Source organism: Haliotis rubra, unplaced genomic scaffold, assembly GCF_003918875.1.
Source record: "Haliotis rubra isolate DU_JTF1 unplaced genomic scaffold, ASM391887v1 Scf1461, whole genome shotgun sequence".
Classification (NCBI taxonomy): domain Eukaryota; kingdom Metazoa; phylum Mollusca; class Gastropoda; order Lepetellida; family Haliotidae; genus Haliotis; species Haliotis rubra.
The window spans coordinates 72,509-90,133 of record NW_025765405.1 but is presented as its reverse complement, the minus strand read 5'-3'; the positions used below and the strand labels follow the sequence as shown (position 1 = coordinate 90,133).

The 17,625-nt window shown below is 40.8% G+C and overlaps 1 protein-coding gene across 3 annotated transcripts in view; it reads right to left on the bottom strand.

Moving 5' to 3' along the window:
* Positions 1 to 449: 449 nt before the first annotated feature.
* LOC124269663 (hemicentin-2-like) overlaps positions 450 to 17,625 on the bottom strand; it is a 42,632-nt gene continuing 25,456 nt past the window's right edge. The window contains exons 9-16 of one of the 3 annotated variants that reach the window (XM_046704700.1): positions 15,823 to 15,942; positions 15,560 to 15,584; positions 14,512 to 14,558; positions 7,230 to 7,343; positions 6,515 to 6,574; positions 5,076 to 5,171; positions 2,947 to 3,039; positions 450 to 914 (exon numbers count right to left, since the gene is read on the bottom strand). In XM_046704700.1, coding sequence (XP_046560656.1) covers positions 892 to 914; positions 2,947 to 3,039; positions 5,076 to 5,171; positions 6,515 to 6,574; positions 7,230 to 7,343; positions 14,512 to 14,558; positions 15,560 to 15,584; positions 15,823 to 15,942 — 578 coding nt within the window. In that variant the 3' untranslated portion in view covers positions 450 to 891. The remainder of the gene's footprint in view (positions 915 to 2,946; positions 3,040 to 5,075; positions 5,172 to 6,514; positions 6,575 to 7,229; positions 7,344 to 14,511; positions 14,559 to 15,559; positions 15,585 to 15,822; positions 15,943 to 17,625) is intronic. The other 2 variants (XM_046704701.1, XM_046704702.1) reach the window with 2 other exon arrangements.

The following is a 17,625-nucleotide window of genomic DNA, read 5'->3' as shown; positions in this document are numbered from 1 at the left end:
CGTCATGGACATCTAAACACAGAAATGGGATAAGATTGTTGTTGTTGTTGTTTGTTGTTTAACGCCGCACTCAGCAATATGCCACTTATGGCGGCGGACTGTAAATAATCGAGTCTGGATCAGACAATCCAGTGATCAACAGCATGAACATCGACCTACACAATTGGGATACGATGACATGTGTCAACCAAGTCAGCGAGCCTGACCACCCGATCGCGTTAGTCGCCTCTTACGACAAGCATGGGTTACTGAAGATCATTTCTATCCAGGATCTTCACGGGAGAGGAAAACATGTGATATACCGAGTCCGCGAGTCTGACAACCATATCTATTTAGGTTTACGAATAGCTGCTGGGCCACCTGTCGTCTCGTCCGGAATCCTGAACGTCAGCAACACTCAGCAGTATTTCAGCTAAACTGCCAAAGATCTCGGTATTGATACCAATGATAAGCAGATGCTTGCATCAGAGGGGCATTACATCCATTAACACATACCAGCATTACAGCCATTCTTGCATACCGGCATTACATCCATTAATACATACCAGCATAACATCCATTAATACATACCAGCATTACAGCCGTTCTTGCATACCGGCATTACATCCATTAATACATACCGGCATTGCATCCATTAATACATACCGGCATTACAGACGTTCTTGCATACCGGCATTTGAATCATTCTTGCATACGGACAGTACACCCACTGTTACATGCACTATTACTGACATTTGGTATGTCATGCTGACAGCTCATGAATTATGACATGTTCATAATACGTCAAGTATTGCATACTGTCAGTCAATCTATTATTGCATAGTTACATTGACTGAAAATACAGGCATCTGCGTTGAAAGAAATTGGCATCTTCTTCTCGTCCAGTGTTGATCATGAATTGGCGTAGAGTTCCTCTGCAATGGAAACGTAACAGATTAATGGCTGGAATATAGCATCGGAAGAACAACGACATGATGATACAGTGAAGCGAGTGGAGTGAGTGGAATGTGTGGAGTGCGTGCGTGCGTGCGTGCGTGCGTGAGTGAGTTTAGTTTTACGCCACACTCACTAATATTACAGCTATATGGCGGCGGTCTGTAAATAATCGAGTCTGGATCAGACAATCCAGTGATCAACAGCATGAGCATCGATCTCCGCAAGTGGGAACCGATGACATGTGTCAACCAAGTCAGCGAGCCTGACCACCCGATCCCGTTAGTCGCCTCTTACGACAAGCATGGTTTACTGAAGATCAATATTTTAACCGGTACCTTCACGGGTCGTGATACAGTGGAACCCCAATAAACTGTACACTACAATCTCCCGGAATATGGACTGGATAGATTCTACATTAACTTCTTTATAAAAGTGCAATAATTTTCAGGTTCAAATGAACGTTTTCCTAACACAATCATAACATTTAGCTGGAACCCGTTCCATGAGGAGATCGTAAAATCTCCAGATCGTCGTCGTCGTCATCATCATCATCATCATCATCATCATCATCATATATGGGGGCCTTGCAATCACCTTAGAACTACGATTGGACAGTAGACCAGGGGCCCGATCCACAAAACGTTCGTAGCACTACGACATTCGTAAGCCTATAATAAACTATAGGGCTACGAAAACTATAGAGTTAAGACAGGTCGCAACGTTACGAACGCTTTGTGATTCGGGACAAAGATCTTTATGTGGGAAATATAGTTATGGTAAAATGGGAATATCACCGAGTATGACCGATCCAAATGATTGCTATGTCCAAGGAAACACAATAAAAACCAAAGTATACGAATATTGTATTTCTCTGTAACTGTTCATAGAAGCAAGTGTTGTAAAATATACTCATGCCAATAATTAAAAAAGTTGAAGGGGGGTGACAACCATTATTGGCATGAGTATATTATATGTACATTTCCCCATAACTCATCGCTGTAGTTGTTGTTTGTTGTTTTACGCCGCACTCAACAAAATCCCAGCTATATGGCGGCGGTCTTTAAATAATCGAGTCCGGACCAGACGATCCAGTGATCAACGTAATAAGCATCGATCTACGCAATTGGGATACGATGACATGTGTCAACAAAGTCAGCGAGCCTGACCACACGATCCCGTTAGTCGCCTTTTACGACAAGCATGGGTTGGTGAAACTACTCGGATTATCACGGGTCCTCCCTGTAGCAATTCGGTGTGAGAATGTACTGGTTTATTGAAGAGTGATGCAGGAAATGATTTCAACATCCCTACTCCAATGTTTGAAGTGTACATTTATTGATATCACGTCTAGGATACTTACAGTCGAGCGTGTGAATGAAAGCATATTTTGAAGTATTAAGTGAAATTCTATTCATTAATAAAGCATGCAGAATTATTCGTTCAGTGCTGACTGGGTGCAGGTGAGGTTGGCTTTATGAATATGATATTGCTAAGTTAAAATATTTTCAGATGAAAATCAACCATAACATCAACTGAGAGGTAGTTTTTTTCGTTCGTCAGTATATTAACGTTCGTGCGTTAGAAGAGTAAGTGGTTAGAAGAGTAAGCAAACAGCATGCGTGCTATATAGATCGCCACTCCAAACCTGTATAAGATCGTATTTCAGTATTTTGGTAAGCATCCGGCCTCGGTTTATGATGTTGACGATGCCTATTTTGGACATGCGCAGAATCATTTCCTGAAAGAACAGTTAGGTTGGACACATACGGTAAGAAGCAACTGACCAATACGCTGGAGTAAGTGAGTTTAGTTTTATGCCACTTTTAGCAATATGAACACCAGAATTAGGCTTAACGCATTGTACCCATATGGAGAATCTGAAAATCAACCATAACATCAACTGAGAGGTAGTTTTTTTCGTTCGTCAGTATATTAACGTTCGTGCGTGTAGAATTATGGTTAGAAGAGTAAGCAAACAGCATGCATGCTATATAGATCGCCAATCCAAACCTGTATAAGATTGTATTTCAGTATTTTGGTAAGCATCCGGCCTCGGTTTATGACGTCGACGATGCCTATTTTGGACATGCGCAGAATCATTTCCTGAAAGAACATACGATAAGAAGCAACTGGCCAATGCGCTGGAGTAAGTGAGTTTAGTTTTACGCCACTTTTAGCAATATGCCAGCAATATGAACACCAGAATTAGGCTTCACGCATTATACCCATATGGAGAATCGAACTCGGGTCTTCAGCGTGACGAGCTTGACCCACTAGGCTACCCTACCGCCCCTATTACCGTGACAAACATGTCTGTGCCAAGCATGCACAGAAGTGAAGGAACCAACCTAAACAGTGTTAATTTCATGCAATGTCGATATCACATTCAACCAGTCTTTCAGGAAGAGTTGGTGTAAATTAAAAGTAAAGTATGGAATAGAAAGTATGTACCTGAAAGCTTGGATTTGACTAACCTTTATCGAAACGTGACAAGGATGAAAACACTACAGGCTGAAGGTTTAAAATAAGACTGATACCCTCATCGAATGCATCACCGTCGAATAACCATATACATGTATATGGTTTCATTTTGGGTAATGAACAGAAATGGGTGTGTACTTTCTTTTGTCCGTCAGTGTTGAGGGGAAAATACCAAGGACATGTTTGAAGAGTGTCAGAAAATGTTCATTATGTTCATTTGTTAGGCTGGTGTCAATGTTCATAGAAATCATTCTAAGACAGATAACACTTGGTTCATTAGACACACAAAGCTCGTGTTAAACATGTATGTATCATTAGTATTTCTCCATATTAGTGTATCTACATTAGTATACCTATCACTGGGATGGCAAGTACTTTATTTGACATCCGTACCGTGTTTGACACCCGTACCTTACTTGACACACGTACTTTATTTGACATCCGTACCTTGTGTGACACCCGTACCTTACTTGACACACGTGCTTTACTTGACACACATACTTTATTTGACATCCGTACCTTGTGTGACACCCGTACCTTACTTGACACAAGTGCTTTACTTGACACACGTACTTTAATTGACATCCGTACCTTGTTTGACACCCGTACCTTACTTGACATACGTGCTTTACTTGACACACGTACTTTACTTGACACACGTACCTTACTTGACACACGTACCTTACTTGACACACATACCTTGCTTGACACCCGTACCTTGCTTGAAACCCGTACCTTACTTGACACGCGTACCTTGTTTGAAACCGTATTCTTGCATGACACCCGTACCTTGTTTGATACTCTTTCCTCGCTTGACACCCGTACCTTGCTTGACACACGTACTTTGCTTGACACCCGTACCTTACATGACTCCCGTTCCTTACTTGATACCCGTACCGTGGTTGACACCCTCACCTCGCTTGACACCCGTACCTTGCTTGACAGACGTACTTTGCTTGACACCCGTACCTTACATGACTCCCGTTCCTTGCTTGACTCCCGTTCCATACTTGACACCCGTACCTTACTTGGCAAACGTACCTTGTTTGACACACGTACCTTACTTGACACTCGTACCGCGGTTGACACCCGTTCCTTACTTGACACCCGTACCGTGGTTGACACCCATTCCTTACTTGACACCCGTACCGTGGTTGACACCCGTACTTTGCTTGACAACCGTACCTTACATGACACCTGTTCCTTGCTTGACACCTTACCTTGCTTAACTCCCGTTCCTTACTTGACACCCGTACCGTGGTTGACACCAATTCCTTACTTGACACCCGTACCGTGGTTGACACCCATTCCTTACTTGACACCCGTACCGCGGTTGACACCCGTACCTTGCTGGACACACGTGCCTACGTGACAGCCACGTTAACACCGTATTGAAATTTTGTGCATCTTCTCCAGACGTAAACCCATTTGAAATTGAGGCCTTTATCATGCTCGTTACTATACACAGATTTAAATGCAGGTTGAATATGTACGTGTATATCTACAAGCTTACAATGAATAAATGTAGGAGTAGATACGTCAGTAAGGGGAGAATAAATACATAATGGGATGCATATATAGATATGTGAGTACACATGGAAATGCATATATAGAGAGTATATATGGGAAAGCATTTATCAAAATGGTACGACTTTTACCCTGTGCGGCCTTATTCACATGACCCTCGGTTTGGTCTTTGGATTTCCCTTGCTTCTTTTTCTTATTTTTTTCTTTCTTGTGTTTAGGTTCTTCTTCTGAAGACAAGAAACAGACACGGAATGAGTGAGTTTAGTTTTACGCCGCACTCAGCAATATTCCAGCTTTATAGCTAAAATACATGGAATTATCATGAAACGGCCCTTCTATTATCAGAAATTTGCGGGCCGCTGCAAATGATATTGGACAGCTCAACGTTAACGACGGGCCACCATCAGTTCTGTTGTCAACTGACGTCATAGTGGGTGCGTGGCTTACGGTTCATTCGACATTAATTGGCTTTCGACTGTTAGATATTCTGGGTAAAAAAAGTCAAAGCAACCCGAATTCCCGCTTTAAATAGCGGTAATACTGGCTTTATTGTTGGTGCTAACCTTAATAATTGCACTATTAAGGCTGTTGATGGACCAAAACCGAGCACTGACATAGTTTGACATGTTGCAGGCTATGGTCTTGTCAAAGGCCAAGGTCGAATATCGTCACTTTCTGTTGTGACGTCACTTGAATTGTTCGATGACGTAATTGCATTCGGGCAGTCAACCCCGTCAGAAGTTGATTTGGGTAAACTTACAGTCAAATTCCTTCATTGTTTCCTTTTTGTTTTCAACACAAAAGCCATGTATTTTAGCAATAATAACGATAATGCTATGTTTGAGGGCATTAACATTTGCAAAAGCCCTCGGTCTTTTTCAACTGTTAATGGAAGACCTCGGGCTTCTGCAAATGATAATGCCCTCAAAAATAGCATTACCCTTATAATATGGCGGCGGCCTGTAAATAATCGAGTCTGGACCAGACGATCCAGTGATACGCAGCATGAGAATCGATCTGCGCAATTGGGAACCGATGACATGTGTCAACCAAGTCAGCGAGCCAGACCACCCGATCCCGTTTGTCGCTTCTTACAACAAGCATGGGTTACTGAAGATAAATATTCTAACCCGGATCTGCACGGGTCCGGAATGAGAGAGAAAGAGAGAACTTCAAGTATGTTATACAGGTGAAGACACTGAGAATTGCCACAAGATTGTAGCTTTAATGGTCAAAAGCGTTAGGCGATTTGTGTGTTTGTTGTTGAACATCGTATTTAGCTATGTTACGGCAAGAAGGCAGCGGTCTGACCGAGTTTGGTCCAGACACTTCATTAGCTGACATCATCAGCATCATTCTATGTGGACACGATGACATGCGTCAGCCAAGTCAGAGATTCTGCCCGCACGATCCTGTCGCTATGAAAACAGATATGACACGAGCTGTGTGCCAGTAGCACCCGTCACAAACACATGCAAAGTCAAGTCAAGTACATTATCTCTCTGCCCAAATGAATTGGCGTTGTGCTTTGTTCCATGAAAATAGAAAAGGACGTTTGTTTCAAGCTTACCATTTTCTTTCAAACTAGGGACGTTCATGTAAACCTCGGGTGAGGCTGCACCTGGTGAATCTGCAATGCATCGTCATCATCATCATCATCATCATCATCATCATCATCATCATCATCATCATCATCATTATCATCAATAATAACTAGCATGACTATTTACCATTCTAATGAAGAGAAGAGGCCGAGTTGTATCAGGTGCCCCTACTTGTTAAGGCAATACAGACCAATTATGATCTGGGTTCGAATCTTAATTAGTTCTGGTTGTGATTCTGGCTTTATCAGCACAATTCCGTACTTGCAGTAATGAACGCATACAAATTGTAGGTGCCCATACTCGTTATTAAACTAGCAACCCTGATATGGCTGAAATACAGCCAAAAATAGCGTACAACTCAACTAATGACATTCACTCATCTCACTACCCCCTACTCACCCACCCACTCAGTCACTCATTCAGCCACTCACCATACCATAACCCACCAACTCACTCACTCACCCAGCCACCACCTACTCAACCAACAACACATCCACTCAGTCAGTCATTTATCCTCCCATCATATCCTCACCCAACTCTCTCACTCACTCATCCACCACCCTCTACTCACCCACCCACCAACTCACTCACTCACTCATCCACCCAACCCCTCCTCATCCACCAACTCACTCACTCACTTATCCACCCAACCCCAAGTCACCCGCCAACTCTCTCACTTACTATTCTGCGCATGGTCGACGTTCTGGTATACGGGGGCGCCTGTAAGGTCATCATACATCTCCGGCGAATCTTTCTCACGGGTGTTTTTGTCCAGGTTAGCATAATTGGACATACCTAGGTGAACGAAAAATGTACAAATACATACCTGGGTCTAGATTTTCGAAACTCTCTTAGCGCTAAGATAGTCGTAAGTGCCATACATTAATATTAACCTACGACTATCTTAACGCTAAGAGAGCTTCGAAAATCTAGGCCCTGGACTATAGCCACAAAGCCATGTTTATTTTCTGACTTATGTGTATTTTTAAAGGAACATCACCTGGATGTTGACATACCTGGAGAAAAAGGTGATTGTGAATGTGTTAAAATACCTAGATAATAATGTGACCCCGCGTGTGTTAATATGTAACCGGATAATAAAGTCATTGTGTGTGTGTTCATATACCCGGATAATAACGTCATTATGTGTGTGTTAATATACCCGGATAATACGGTGATTGTGTGTGTGTTGATATACCCGGATAATAAGGTGATTGTGTGTGTGTTGACATACTTGGATAATAAGGTGATTGTGTGTGTGTTGACATACTTTGATAATAAGGTGATTGTGTGTGTGTTAATATACCCGGATAATAAGGTCATTGTGTGTGTTGACATACCCAGATAATAAGGTGATCCCGCGTGTGTTAATATACATGGATAATAAGGTCATTGTGCGTGTGTTGATATACCCGGATAATAAGGTGATTGTGTGTGTGTTAAGATACCCGAATAATAAGGCGATTGTGCGTGTGTTGATATACCCGGATAATAAGGTGATTGTGTGTGTGTTGACATACCCGGATAATAAAGTCATTGTGCGTGTGTTGATATACCCGGATAATAAGATCATTGTGTGTGTGTTGATATACCCGATAATAAGGTGAACCCACGTGTGTAAATGTACATGGATAATAAGGTCATTGTGCGTGTGTTGACATACCCGGATAATAAGGTGATTGTGTGTGTGTTGACATACCCGTTAATAAGGTCATTGTGCGTGTGTTGACATACTGGCATTATAAGGTCATTGTGAGTGTGTTAATATACCGGGATAATAAGGTCATTGTGTTGTGTAATATACCCGGATAATAAGGTCATTGTGCGTGTGTTGATATACCCGGATAATAAGGTCATTGTGTGTGTGTTGATATATACCCGGATAAGGTCATGTGGATAATAAGGTCATTGTGTGTGTTGACATATATCCCGGTGTTATAACAATAAGGTCATTGTGTGTGTGTTGACATACCCGGATAATAAGGTCATAATGTGTGTTGACATACCCGATAATAGGTGATTGTGTGTGTGTTAATATACCCGGATAATAAGGTGATTGTGTGTGTGTTGACATACCCGGATAATAAGGTCATTGTGCGTGTGTTGACATACTTGGATAATAAGGTCATTGTATGTGTGTTAATATACCCGGATAATAAGGTCATTGTGTGTGTGTTAATATACCCGGATAATAAGGTCATTGTGTGTGTGTTGATATACCCGGATAATAAGGTCATTGTGCGTGTGTTAATACACATGGATAATAAGGTCATTGTGTGTGTGTTAATATACCCGGATAATAAGGTGATTGTGTGTGTGTTGACATACCCGGATAATAAGGGATTATTGTGTGTGTTGATACCCAATAATAAGGTCATTGTGCGTGTGTTGATATACCCGGATAATAAGGTGATTGTGTGTGTGTTGACATACCCGGATAATAAAGTCATTGTGCGTGTGTTGATATACCCGGATAATAAGATCATTGTGTGTGTGTTGATATACCCGATAATAAGGTGATTGTGTGTGTATACATATGGATAATAAGGTCATTGTGCGTGTGTTGACATACCCGGCATAATAAGGTCATTGTGCGTGTGTTAATATACCGGGATAATAAGGTCATTGTGTTTGTGTTAATATACCCGGATAATAAGGTCATTGTGTGTGTGTTGATATACCCGGATAATAAGGTCATTGTGTGTGTGTTGATATACCCGGATAATAAGGTCATTGTGTGTGTGTTGACATACCTGGATAATAAGGTGATTGTGCGTGTGTTAATATACCCGGATAATAAGGTCATTGTGCGTGTGTTGACATACCCGGATAATAAGGTGATTGTATATGTGTTAATATACCCTGAAAATAAGGTGATTGTGAGTGTTTTAATATACCCGGATAAATAAGGTCATTGTGCGTGTGTTGACATACCCGGATATAATAAGGTGTGTTGTGCGTGTGTTGATATACCGGGATAATAAGGTCATTGTGTGTGTGTTGATATACCCGGATAATAAGGTCATTGTGTGTGTGTTGATATACCCGGATAATAAGGTCATTGTGTGTGTGTTGATATACCCGGATAATAAGGTCATTGTGTGTGTTGACATACCTGGATAATAAGGTGATACTGCGTGTGTTAATATACCCGGATAATAAGGTCATTGTGCGTGTGTTGATATACCCGGATAATAAGGATCATTGTGCGTGTGTTGACATACCCGGATAATAAGGTGATTGTGCGTGTGTTGATATACCCGGATAATAAGGTCATTGTGTGTGTTGACATACCCGGATAATAAGGTCATTGTTGCGTGTGTGTTGACATACCCGGATAATAAGGTGATTGTGTGTGTGTTGATATACCCGGATAATAAGGTGATTGTGTGTGTTAATATACCCGGATAATAAGGTCATTGTGCGTGTGTTGACATACCCGGATAATAAGGTGATTGTTGTGTGTGTTGATATACCCGGATAATAAGGTGATTGTGTGTGTTGATATACATACCCGGATAATAAGGTGGGTCATTGTGCGTGTGTTGACATACCCGGATAATAAGGTGATTGTGTGTGTGTTGACATACCCGGATAATAAGGTAAGTTGACATACCTGGATAATAAGTGATACTGCGTGTTAATATACATATAATAAGGTTATTGTGTGTGTGTTGATATACCCGGATAATAAGGTCATTGTGCGTGTGTTGATATACCCGGATAATAAGGTCATTGTGTGTGTGTTGATATACCGGGATAATAAGGTCATTGTGTTTGTGTTAATATACCCGGATAATAAGGTCATTGTGCGTGTGTTGACATACCCGGATAATAAGGTGATTGTATATGTGTTAATATACCCTGAAAATAAGGTGATTGTGAGTGTTTTAATATACCCGGATAAATAAGGTCATTGTGTGTGTGTTGATATACCCGTATAATAAGGTCATTGTGTGTGTGTTGACACACTTGGATAATAATATCATTGTGTGTGTGTTGACATACTTTGATAATAAGGTGATTGTTTGTGTGTTTATATACCCGGATAATAAGGTCATTGTGTGTGTGTTGAAATACCCGGATAATAAGGTGATCCCGCGTGTGTTAATATACATGGAAAATAAGGTCACTCTATGTGTGTTAATATACCCGGATAATAAGGTGATTGTGTGTGTGTTGACATACCCTGATAATAAGGTCATTGTGCGTGTGTTGACATACTTTAATAATAAGGTGATTGTATGTGGCCATGTGTGTTAATATACCCGGAAAATAAGGCCATTGTGTGTGTGTCGACATACCCGGATAATAAGGTGATTGTGCGTGTGTTGATATACCCGAATAATAAGGTGATTGTGTGTATGTTGACATACCCGGATAATAAGGTCATTGTGTGTGTTGATACCCGGATAATAATGTCATTGTGCGTGTGTTGATATCCCCGGATAATAAGGTCATTGTGCGTGTGTTGACATCCTGGCATAATAAGGTCATTGTGCGTGTGTTAATATACCGGGATAATAAGGTCATTGTGTTTGTGTTGACATACTTTGATAATAAGGTGATTGTGTGTGTGTTAATATACCCGGATAATAAGGTCATTGTGTGTGTGTTGATATACCCGGATAATAAGGTCATTGTGTGTGTGTTGACATACCTGGATAATAAGGTCATTGTGGGTGTGTTGACATACCTGGATAATAAAGTCATTGTGCGTGTGTTGACATACATGGAGAATTCGGTGCTTGTTCGTGTGTTGACACACCTGAAGAATATGGTGATTGCTCGTGTGTTGACATACCTGGAGAATAAGGTGATTGTGGGTGTGTTGTCATTCCTGGATGATAAGCTGATTGTGCGTGTGTTGACATACCAGGAAATCACGTTATTGTTCGTGTGTTGGCATACCTGGAGAATAAGGTGATTGTTTGTGTGTTGACATACCTGGAGAAAAAGGTAATTACGCGTGTGTTAACATACCTGGACAATAAGGTGATTGTTCCTGTGTTGACATACCTGGAGAATAAGGTGATTGTGCATGTGTTGGCATACAAGGAAATCAAGTCATTGTGAGTGTGTTGACATACCAGGATAATAAGGTCATTGTGAGTGTGTTGACATACCTGAAGAATAAGGTGATTGTTCGTGTGTTGACATACCTGGAGAATAATCTGATTGTGCGTGTGTTGACATACCTGCAGAATGGGGTGATTGTGCGTGTGTTGACATACCTGCAGAATAGGGTGATTATGCGTGTGTTGACATACCAGGATAATAAGGTGCTTGTTCGTGTGTTGACATTCCTGAAGAATAGGGTGATTGTTCGTGTGCTGACATACCTGGAGAATAAGGTGATTGTGCGTGTGCTGACATACCTGGAGAATATGGCGATTTTTCGTGTGTTGACATACCTGAGGAATAGGGTGATTGTTCGTGTGTTGACATACCTGAAGAATATGGTGATTGTTCTTGTGTTGACATACCTGGAGAATAAGGTGATTGTGCATGTGTTGGCATACAAGGAAATCAAGTTATTGTGAGTGTGTTGACATACCTGGAGAATAAGGTGATTGTGGGTGTGTTGACATACCTGGATGATAAGGTGATTGTGGGTGTGTTGTCATACCTGGATGATAATCTGATTGTGCGTGTGTTGACATACCTGCAGAATGGGGTGATTGTGCGTGTGTTGACATACCTGTAGAATAGGGTGATTGTTCGTGTGTTGACATACCTGGAGAATAGGGTGATTGTGGTGATTGTGCGTGTGTTGACATACCTGGAGAATAGGGTGATTGTTCGTGTGTTGACATACCTGGAGAATAGGGTGATTGTGCGTGTGTTGACATACCTGGATAATAAGCTGATTGTGCGTGTGTTGACATACCTGGAGAATAAGGTGCTTGTTCGTGTGTTGACATACCTGAAGAATATGGTGATTGTTCGTGTGTTGACATACCTGGAGAATAAGGTGATTGTGTGTGTTGACATACCTGGATAATAAGCTGATTGTGCGTGTGTTGACATACCTGGAGAATAAGGTGCTTGTTCGTGTGTTGACATACCTGAAGAATATGGTGATTGTTCGTGTGTTGACATACCTGGAGAATAAGGTGATTGTGGGTGTGTTGTCATACCTGGATGATAATCTGATTGTGCGTGTGTTGACATACCTGCAGAATAAGGTGATTGTGCGTGTGTTGACATACCTAGAGAATAGGGTGATTATGCGTGTGTTGACATACCAGGATAATAAGGTGCTTGTTCGTGTGTTGACATACCTGGAGAATACGGTGATTCTGTGTGTTGACATACCTGGATAATAAGCTGATTGTGCGTGTGTTGACATACCTGGAGAATAAAGGTGCTTGTTCGTGTGTTGACATACCTGAAGAATATGGTGATTGTTCGTGTGTTGACATACCTGGAGAATAAGGTGATTGTGGGTGTGTTGTCATACCTGGATGATAATCTGATTGTGCGTGTGTTGACATACCTGCAGAATGGGGTGATTGTGCGTGTGTTGACATACCTGGAGAATAGGGTGATTATGCGTGTGTTGACATACCAGGATAATAAGGTGCTTGTTCGTGTGTTGACATACCTGAAGAATAGGGTGATTGTTCGTGTGTTGACATACCTGGAGAATAAGGTGATTGTGCGTGTGTTGACATACCTGGAGAATATGGCGATTGTGCGTTTTCCTGTGTGTTGTGTGTGTGTTGACATACCTGAGGAATAGGGTGATTGTTCGTGTGTTGACATACCTGAAGAATATGGTGATTGTTCTTGTGTTGACATACCTGGAGAATAAGGTGATTGTGCATGTGTTGGCATACAAGGAAATCAAGTTATTGTGAGTGTGTTGACATACCTGGAGAATAAGGTGATTGTGGGTGTGTTGACATACCTGTAAGGTGATTGTGCGTGTGTTGACATACCTGGATGATAATAAGGTGATTGTGCGTGTGTTGACATACCTGGAGAATAAGGTGATTGTGCATACCTGTGTTGTTGACATGTGTTGACCCTGGAGAATAGGGTGATTGTTCGTGTGTTGACATACCTGGAGAATAAGGTGATTGTGCGTGTGTTGACATACCTGGAGAATACGGTGATTGTGTGTGTTGACATACCTGGATAATAAGGTGATTGTGCGTGTGTTGACATACCTGGAGAATAAGGTGCTTGTTCGTGTGTTGACATACCTGAAGAATATGGTGATTGTTCGTGTGTTGACATACCTGGAGAATAGGGTGATTGTTCGTGTGTTGACATACCTGGATAATAAGGTGATTGTGCAGTGTGTTGACATACCAGGAGACTAGGGTGATTGTGCGTCTGTTGACATACCTGAAGAATAGGGTGATTGTTCGTGTTGTTGATATACCTGGAGAATAAGGTGATTGTGCGTGCGTTGACATACCTGGAGAATAGGGTGATTGTTCGTGTGTTGACATACCTGTAGAATAGGGTGATTGTTCGTGTGTTGACATACCAGGAAATCACATTATTGTTCGTGTGTTGACATACCTGGAGAATAAGGTGATTGTGCGTGTGTTGACAGACCTGGAGAATAGGGTGATTGTGTGTTGACATACCTGAAAAATACGGTGATTGTTCTTGTGTTCACATACCTAGATAATAACGACTTTGTGCATGTATTGACATACCTGGAGAATAGGGTGATTGTTCGTGTGTTGTCACGTCTCGAGAATAGGGTGATTGTTCGTGTGTTGACACACCTTGAGAATAGGGTGATTGTGCGTGTGTTGACATACCTGGATAATAAGGTCATTGTTTGTGTGTTGACATACTTGAAGAATTAGGTAATTGTGTGTTGACATACCTGGATAATAAGGTGATTGTGTATGTGTTAACATACCTGGACAATAAGGTGATTGTTCTTGTGTTGACATTCCCGGAGAATATTGTAATTGTTTTAGACATGTTGACATACCTGGATTTTCAAGCGATTGTGGGTCGTATTCGGGGTTGTTGATCTTTCTAAAAATCATAGAGAACAAAAAGTGAGTCACAAGTAAAGAAAGAGTTGAACAAAGACAACACAGGATGATCTTCTGAAGAGGTTTTCATCCGGTGCATATGTTCTCCCTTCCCTGTAGAACAATTTCTTGCAGACCAATTATACAGCCTTATACTAGGATCAGTGAGTGAGTGAGTTTAGTTTTACGCCGCTTTTAGCAATATTCCAGCAAAATGGGCTTCACATATTGTACCCATGCGGGGAATGGAACCTCAGTCTTCGGCGTGACGAGCAAACGCCTTAACCACTAAGCTACCCACCGCCCGATGCCATATTGAGGCCGGTAAGGGAGAAACATCCCTAACTGCAGTTTATGGTTATTTTATTCTCTCAGAAAATGTCACCTATATCAGGAATTATATAAAATACAATATTTAGATAAAAGCATCAAAACCCTTTCCAGCAGAGTCGATTGTACAATTGTGACCATATCATGAGTATATATTTGTTTCTGCAATATTACAGCTCTACGATGTTGTTTGTATCGGACCTCTTGACAAAATCGACCGCCTCCGTGGTGTAGTGGTTAGAGCGTCTGCCCGGAGAGCGGAAGGTCGCGGGTTCGATCCCCGAACGCGTCATACCAAAAAACCGTTAAAGTATGGTACTTGTTGGTCCCTGCCTGGCGCTCGGCATTAATGGGTACAAGGACTGGTCGGCTCGGAGTCAGTATAATGTGTCTGAGTGGGGTATTCATGCTTCACTACGGCATGGTATCTCAGTGGGCTAGCACTATAAAACCAGCTTCAGTCTGGGCTAGTACAAGTAGCCGCACATACACATACACACGCATGCACGTCGTCATATGAGCGAAATATTCTCAAGCACGACGTTAAACCCAATTTCACCTCACCTCACCTCACCTTGACAAAAATCAAAGGTTGGAGAATATGGGATATTCCAACAACGTCATTGGTTGGATCAAGGAAACATTCCATCCACACTATACATATGAACTTACAGCCCAGTTTTCTTCTGTGCCTCATCTGCAAAGTAGAGTCATAATGAATGAGTGTTATTTCACTGGGTATATTTACGTATATTTAGGGGTTAAGTAACTAGGATAAATTGTAGTCTTTTGTTCAAATGACGAAATGTGATAAACTTGTGACTTCATGAACAATGGAGGAGTCTTCTCGTATTTTCCTCAACAATACAGAAAGACTTTTTAAGACTTCATGGTTAACAGTCGTTATAATGTACATGCGCAATTATCTTACTTACCTCTCATTGGTCGAACTACTTTAACGTACAGCACTAGGCAGCCAACGGTTAGTGCTACTAAAACGATGGATACTGCAATGCCTATTCCTATTCCAGCCCCGACCGACAACTGTTGTGGTACTTCAAAAGACAAAACAATATAATATACTCATGCCAATAATGGTTGTCACCCCCCTCCCAACCCCAACCCCAACCCCACACACACCTCACATCCCTACCCAACACCCCCTCTCCAATTAAAAAGATTGAAGGGGGTGACAACCATTATTGGCATGAGTATATATATTACTCTGAAAGCAGACAAATAATCAAAATGTCAGTTTATAACAACAACTGACCATCGTTCAAAACAGAAACACAAATTGGATGGATTAATACGTTTTCGTTCCAAGGTAACGCGACACAGTATTTTTTTCGAGCCTAATTCCTGACATACGACATTCCCTTACAGTGAGTCCTGGACCAAAGATTACAACGTGAAAGACGATATGTCGTGCTAATTGTGCTCCGACTCAGCAGGGTATAAACAGATGTAACACTCGATAAAAAAAACAACAAGAAGCAAACAAAATTAACCAAAAATAACAACAAATAACACATAAAAACAACATAATAATAAAAAAAAAAAAAAACAGAAATAATGACAAATTAACCCATCTAGCAAAAACCAACGTAAAATCCAAATATACAGAATGGACCAATTTAACAAAACAAGGTAATTCAAAGCAAAGCAAAGCAAAGCAAAGCAAAACAAAGCAATGCAATGCAATGCAATCTTATGCAAACTGATTTCAGCAACCCGCCAAAAGAGATACATGTACTAAAATGGGCGTCATAAACATAAACAAACATAGAGGGTACAGGGATTGGTGCACAACGTATTTATCTTACCTAACACGTCAATGTTAATTTTAAATTGTTACAAACACGGGTATCGGATCATAATAAGGAGTACCAGAATTATGCAATTAGCCAATACCAGATTTTCAGATGACATAGAATCTAGCAGACGACAGGAAAACAGATTTAGAGTTATCTCCCTTCCATTGGTTTGCATTCGCAAAAGATCGGTAATTTCCGTACATCAATACGTGACTCAACTACTGGCACGAAGTACCAAATGAATTCCCACATAGAAAATGTTACTCGCTTGTAAGCAGAGTACATTGAAAATATTAGAAGAGCGCTTATCTAATCAGAAAACGACATTTATGTGGGAGGTAAGATAAATCAAGTTCTTCCCATTAAGCTATTATATTTTGTAATTAATATTATATTTCTGTATGCTTCCATGCTGGTCCCAAATCATACAAGAAAAGATATTAGGCATCTTAAAAAGAAACAAGCAAGATTGAAAAGACAATTGTTATACATACTAAATTAGTTCTGTTACTGAGGTTCATATTAAGTTTATGATGTTATGGACTCAGATAGTTAAATTAACACTGACATACACACTGATTCACACTAAGATTACCATAAACATATTTAACATAGACTCCACAAAATATAAATTTTGTACTCATTAGATCAAGAGTTGAAATTTTGAAATCTACATATCTACATTAGCTAGTTCATGGTACAACATCCACTTTGAACAGAACTGAGCTATATTCCTTTGAGAACTTATCAATTGTAAAGACAGCATTCAACTAAACAATGTTGTTGATTTATTTTAATCCTTTAGCTGGAAAAGCACTGCCAAATATGCCTCGATTTTACAATGTTTCCATTTATATTCATCTGTAATGTCCAACAGTTGATGCCCCATCAAGCTCCCATCAGAACTACACTATGCGTCAT